Here is a 6,000-nt window from a genome sequence, read left to right on the forward strand (position 1 = left end):
GAAATATCTAGAATGCATAGAGACAGAAAGTAGATTACTGGTGACCAGGGCCTGGGGAGGAAAAGAAATGGGGAGTTATAGCTTAATGGGTATAGTTCTGTTTGGGGAAATGAAAAAAAAAATTGGAAACAACTAATGGTGATAATTGTGCAACGTTATGTGATTGCTGCCACTTGAAAATGGTTAAAACGGCAAATTTTGTGCTATGTGTATTTTGCAATGAAAAACCAATCTGCAGTGAACATCACACTTAACAATAAAACCTAAGTCAGGAAGCAGACAAGGCAGCCCTATCACTACTGCTTGTATCCACCCTATACTATTAGTGATCCTAACCACAAATCGGGCTGCGAACCTTAAGGTCAGCGGTTCGAAACTACCAGCCGCTCCGCGGGAGAAAGATGAGGCTTTCTACTCCCGTAAAGATTTACACCCTCGGAAACCCTGTACAGGGTCGCTATGGGTCGGACCCGACTCGATGGCACACAACAACAACAACAACAACCAGGGCAGTAAAACTAACAAAACAAGACTTCTAGGGTATAGCAATGTTAAATTGCTGCTATGTTGGTAAAGGAGCAGGAAATGCACGGGGAGAGAGAGAACTAGAGATCAGATGATCCAGAGAAAACAAGTTGTAAGAGAAGGTGGGCAGAGATAGCTGCTGTTCAAGTCAGGCTGGGGCAGCTGAGATTCCTGTGAATCACCTTCTTTCCGTGGTAGTACTTGTGGTGCTGAGGGATACTGCACTAGACCACAAGGTCCGCTTGAACTGCAAGGTCGGAGATTCAAACTCACCAGCTGCTCTTTGGAAACCCTATATAGGGGTCGCTATGGGTCGGAACCGACTTGGCGGCACTTAACTACAACAATAATATTAAAGCATTTGCAAACTTCCATGTTGGTGGTTGATCGCTGCTGGTCAAAAGTGAGGCTCTTCTGTAGTTCCTTGTACAGCATCTAGATCTGAGATTTGAAGAGAACTTTGAGCTCCATGACGCTATTCTCCCTAGCAAAGGCAAGTGGGCGGTCAATCTCAAAGTCCTCAGCTGTGAAGGTCTTCATTAAGAAGCTGGGTGTCACATTGCTGTTCTCCACTAGCTTTTTCTGGCCAGGGGCAGCAATGTGCTGGACTTTGCAGCGGCTCGTGGGGGCAAGAGCAGATGGAGTGGTAGGCTCCTTCCGGTAGAATCTCTAGGTCAGGGACTTTAGGCCAGACTGAGCCATCTGTTGGCCATAGGGCCAAGGGTAGGCATTCTCCTATTGGGCCATTCTTAGAGGGGAAGGAGGAGGGGAGCTGGAGCCAGAGGCTGTTCTGACTGAGCCACAACATTTTAAATAAAATTCGGCATTTGACCTTATTGAATTGTTTCTAAAAATTCTTTTTGTCCTAACAGTTCTAAAACTGCATCTACTTTCTATTTTCTTGTACTTTTCAGCTAGGCATTACTTCCCATCTTATGTAATATGTATTTCTTCCTGAGAGAGCTTATTTTATTTTAGGAAGAATCGTACTGACATTTTGTTCATTTGTTTGTGTCCTATGATTAGGTTCTTATTGTGTGTTTTTTTCATATCGAATCCTTTGAATCCATGAGGCATGCTACCTAGTTTTTAAATGCCATCCAGCCCTCAGGAAGATTACTTGCATTTTATAATTTTTGTCTGAGTGGTCAAAGGTTGCACGTAAATTTTACAAAGTACTCACCAAGAGAACCAGTGATAAAAGAGGCAGTGAGGAGTGAGACCGCAGCAATAGCAAATGGACCTAAGGGGATGAAACATCTTCTAAAGACTGAAAAAAAGAAAAGAGGCATTAACCTGATTTTCTTAAAAAGGCATTTTGGAGAAGACATGTTTTCAGAGGGGATTAACAAAGAATTGATTCAAAAAGCAAAGCAGACAGGAAAAATTCATACCCAGAATCACAGTCTCAAGGAAATAGCTTTCCTTGTAGATACAGGAAACCTAGAGGTAACCTAGAGGTGGAGGATTAGAAGAAGGTTGTGGTGGAAACAAAAATCGCAAGAACAAACTGTAAAACTTGGAAAATGAAAAAAGAAACCAATATGACTTAAAGGTGGGCAGTTGTCTTTGCAAGCACAGAGCAGTTTTCCTGAGACTTCCACATTCCTTTACCCCCTCTATAATCAACTACTAACAGTCCTTTCTCCACACTTGCCCAATCGACCTATAGGATTTTAAGTTCCATTAGGGAATGACTATATTTGTCATGTTTTACTATAGTTTCACCAGTACATACCACAGCGTCTGCCAAATAATAGCTGAACAATAATGCATTGATGTGATAATAATTATATTTTTTAAAATTCAAATATCTTTTCATTTCCAGATATAACTTAAAATACTCTTAAACACAGTTATCACTCTCATTTCTTCTTACTACCTTAACCTAACAATAATTTTAAAAAAGTACTTGAACACCTAACAATAATTTTTTTTAAAGATTAAGAGTTTAATATGCCCATGTAAATCATGAAGATTTCAGAATCCTACATTTCTTTTAAGTGATCTACTTTCAATCAGTATTTATTCCTGTATGTTCTATCCTTTTTAAGGAATATTATTTTCATAGGAGCCTTGGTGGAGAAATAGGTCAAACAATGGACCCACCAGTTAAATCAGGGGAGAAAGATGAGACAGTCTGTTTCCATAAAAATTGATAACCTTGCGAACCTTATGGAGCAATTCTACTCTATTCTATAGGGTCACTGTGAGTCGGAATCTACTTGACACAGTGGAGTGTTTTTGTATTTTCTTCATATTTAATATAGTTCAGCTAATTTCAGTTCCTTAGTTAATTTCATTCAGTAGTTTTACTTATGATGCCAACCCTGATCTACATCTCTTATCTCCAATTTTGAATCTGTGATAAATTAAAGATACTGTCACATAAGGTTAATGTCCCTGGCCCATTCCTTCCATTTTCTCATTATTCTCATGGTATCAATCACCTTTAAATTACATACATTGATAGAAGAATTTCATATTCCATTAAAGGGTAAATGTAGAATAAATTAGAAGTTTTTACCAATAGATCCAGAGTCTTCAAGTAGTACCATCCTGTGTTTGTCCATTCCTTGGTTTTATGGTTCAATGATTCCTAAATTTTCTTAGCTGTTTTTTTTTCCCCCCTAGAAATGTTTTAAAGAAGATAACTTTCAAGGGTTCTGAAGTCTCCTCACTCCCACAAGAAATGTAAAGTGTACATAATGGAGGTGGAGTCAACTGAAAAAAGGGAAGTCATTAAAAGAGCTGAGGTTTCCTTTCATAGTCATGTTTTCTTCAATATGGGACATGAAGCAACCAAAAGAAACTGAGAAATAGTATTCCTATTTTTACAAAGAATAAAGAAAATATTAACTCATTTATTGTTGTTGCTGAATTGAATTGTTTTCTCTATTTCTGTATTACATCTTGTACTAATGTATGAGACATGAAAAAATACTAATTGTTACATAGTTAAATTATGTCAAAAACTAAAGCAAAATAGACATAAATACAATTAAATAATTAATGGTTTGTCATTTATATCTACCCTTAATTTTATTTTCATAATTTGATATTCCTAATGAGTGATTTGTGTGGTACTTGTATTACTTTTCTAATCAGATGATGAGCAGCAAGAGAACTAAGCATGAATATTACTAATTCCACAGATGATGAAGCAAGGATTAACAAGATATGATTTTAGTGCTAAATAACTCAAAATCAAGTAAGGGAAGCACATAATAATGAACACATGTAAAAAGTATGTTGTTGTTGTTAGGTGCCATTGAGTTGGTACCGACTTATAGTGACCCTATGCGCAACAGAACAAAACACTGCCCGATCCTGAACAAACCTCACAATTGTTGCCATGCTTGAGCCAATTGATGCTGCCATCTGGCCAATCCATCTCATTGGGGGTCTTCCTCTTTTTCTCTGACCCTCCATCTTACCAAACATGATATCCTTCTCCAGCAATTGGTCCCTTCTGACAACATGTCCGAAGTATTAGAGATAAAATTTGACCATCCTGGCCTTCAAGGAGCACTCTGGTTGCACTTCTTCCAACACAGATCTGTTGGTTCTTTGGCAGTCCATGGCACTTTTAGTATTCTCCTCCAACACCATAATTCATATGCATCAATTCTTCTATGGTCTTCCTTTTTCACTGTCCAGCTTTCACATGTGAATGAGGTTATTGAAAATGCTTGGGTCAGGTGCACCTTAGTCCTCATGTTCACGTCTTTGCTCTTCAGCACTTTAGAAAGGTCTTGTGCAGCAGATTTGCCTAATGCAATACATCATTTGATTTCTTGACTGCTGCTTCCATGAGTGTTGATAGTTGATCCAAGAAGAATGAAGGCCTTGACAACTTCAATCTTTTCTTCATTGGTAAGAATGCTGTTTATTGGTCAAGTGGTGAGGATTTTTGTCTTCTTTACATTGAGATGTAATCCATCAAAGGCTGTGCTCTTTGAACTTCATCAGTATTTTAAGTCCTCTTCACTTTCAGCAAGCAAGGTTGTATCATCTGCATATCACAGGTTGTTAATAGGTCTTCCTCCAATCCTGATGCCATGTTTTTCTTCATAGAACCCAGCTTCTCAGATTATTTGCTCAGCATACAGGTTGAGTATAGGGGAAAATAAAGGACAAGATGGTCACATACGTAAGTTTGTCTTACCATCCAAACATCAATGAACATAATTTACTATATTAAGAAATTAAAACAGAAATTTACCACTTCAATTTTTGTTCCTGTTGAGTGCCATCAAGTCAGTTCTGAATTACAGTGATCCCATACAGAGTTTCCAAGGAGTAGCTGTTGGGTTTGAAATGAAGACCTTGCAGTTAGCAATCCAGTGCTTATCCTACAGCACTTTATAATTTATGTTATAAGCTTTTGACAAAACCCATTTCTGATTAAAAGCCTTTAGCAAATTAAGTATATAAGGGAACTTTCTATACTTAATAAAAAAATTAACTATGAAAAACTTGCCTGTAAGATCAGGAACAAGACACAATTGTTCATTCTCACCAACATGACACTATTCCACATTACACTGGAGATTTTATCCAGATCAATCAGACAAGAAAAAGAAATACAGGTGGTTCCCACATTACAAAGGTCTGGACAACACATGCTTGCTTTTAATGTTATGTATATTTACCCTAATTTTGAAACAACTGAACTAATCCTTACTTGCAATTTCTTCATCATCACAATAACTTTCACTTGCTCCACATACAGCTATTAAATTATTGAAAAAGCTTCAAGCTTTTCATGTAGGAAAGTAAGGCTATATAAGAACTGTATGCTCTTGTTTAGACTTACCTATAAATTTGACTTAAAGACATAGGAACAGATCTTGTTCATAATCTGGGTATTGCATCCATATTCAAAAGGAATACATAAAACTGATTGGAATATCTAAAATGTGGCTAGAACTTGCCCAGTGAAGGAGGCTTCCTGTGGAATCTTTGCATTGCATAAAGCCATAGTTGGAATCCTGATCCCCATCCAGAATCTCTAATGTGGGAAATTTCCACTTGAAAGGACGAGCAGACCAGCCTGGAGCAACTAGAAGAATAGAAGATACTTCTTGAAAGAAAGACCCACAGGAAAAATCAAAAACAATAATGGCAGTCCTATTGACTACTATAAGAACAAGCAAGTTGTTCACTGGGGAGCCATCATGGCAAGCGGTTGGGTCCCCTCAGGGAAAACCCCTTTCCAAGACTGATACTCAAGGGGAATATAAGAGCAGGCATGTGGTCTTGCTGGTGACCACATTGGTCTACTGATAAGGGGAAGTGGAAGAAAAACAGCAATGAAGTTGTGAGTTAAGTCTGAGCACATTCAATAGACTTCTGTCAACCTGGATTGAGCCTGACTGGCCAGTAGTATGGTGAGATCTGGGTACTCCTGGGCCCAGGAACAGGGACATGGTCACGGAGAACTAGAGCGGAGAGTGAAGCATCCAGCTGATA

The 6,000-nt window shown here is 38.3% G+C and overlaps 1 protein-coding gene across 1 annotated transcript in view; it reads right to left on the minus strand.

Annotated features, from left to right (window-relative positions):
- LOC102835435 (scavenger receptor cysteine-rich type 1 protein M130-like) overlaps positions 1-3,083 on the minus strand; it is a 144,881-nt gene extending 141,798 nt beyond the window's left edge. Inside the window, 2 exon segments of the mRNA XM_006877887.1 lie at positions 1,709-1,795; positions 3,053-3,083. Of these exon segments, the coding sequence (XP_006877949.1) occupies positions 1,709-1,795; positions 3,053-3,083 (118 nt within the window).
- Between the last annotated feature and the right edge of the window lie 2,917 nt (positions 3,084-6,000).

This window comes from Chrysochloris asiatica, unplaced genomic scaffold, assembly GCF_000296735.1.
Source record: "Chrysochloris asiatica unplaced genomic scaffold, ChrAsi1.0 scaffold00662, whole genome shotgun sequence".
Lineage (NCBI taxonomy): Eukaryota > Metazoa > Chordata > Mammalia > Afrosoricida > Chrysochloridae > Chrysochloris > Chrysochloris asiatica.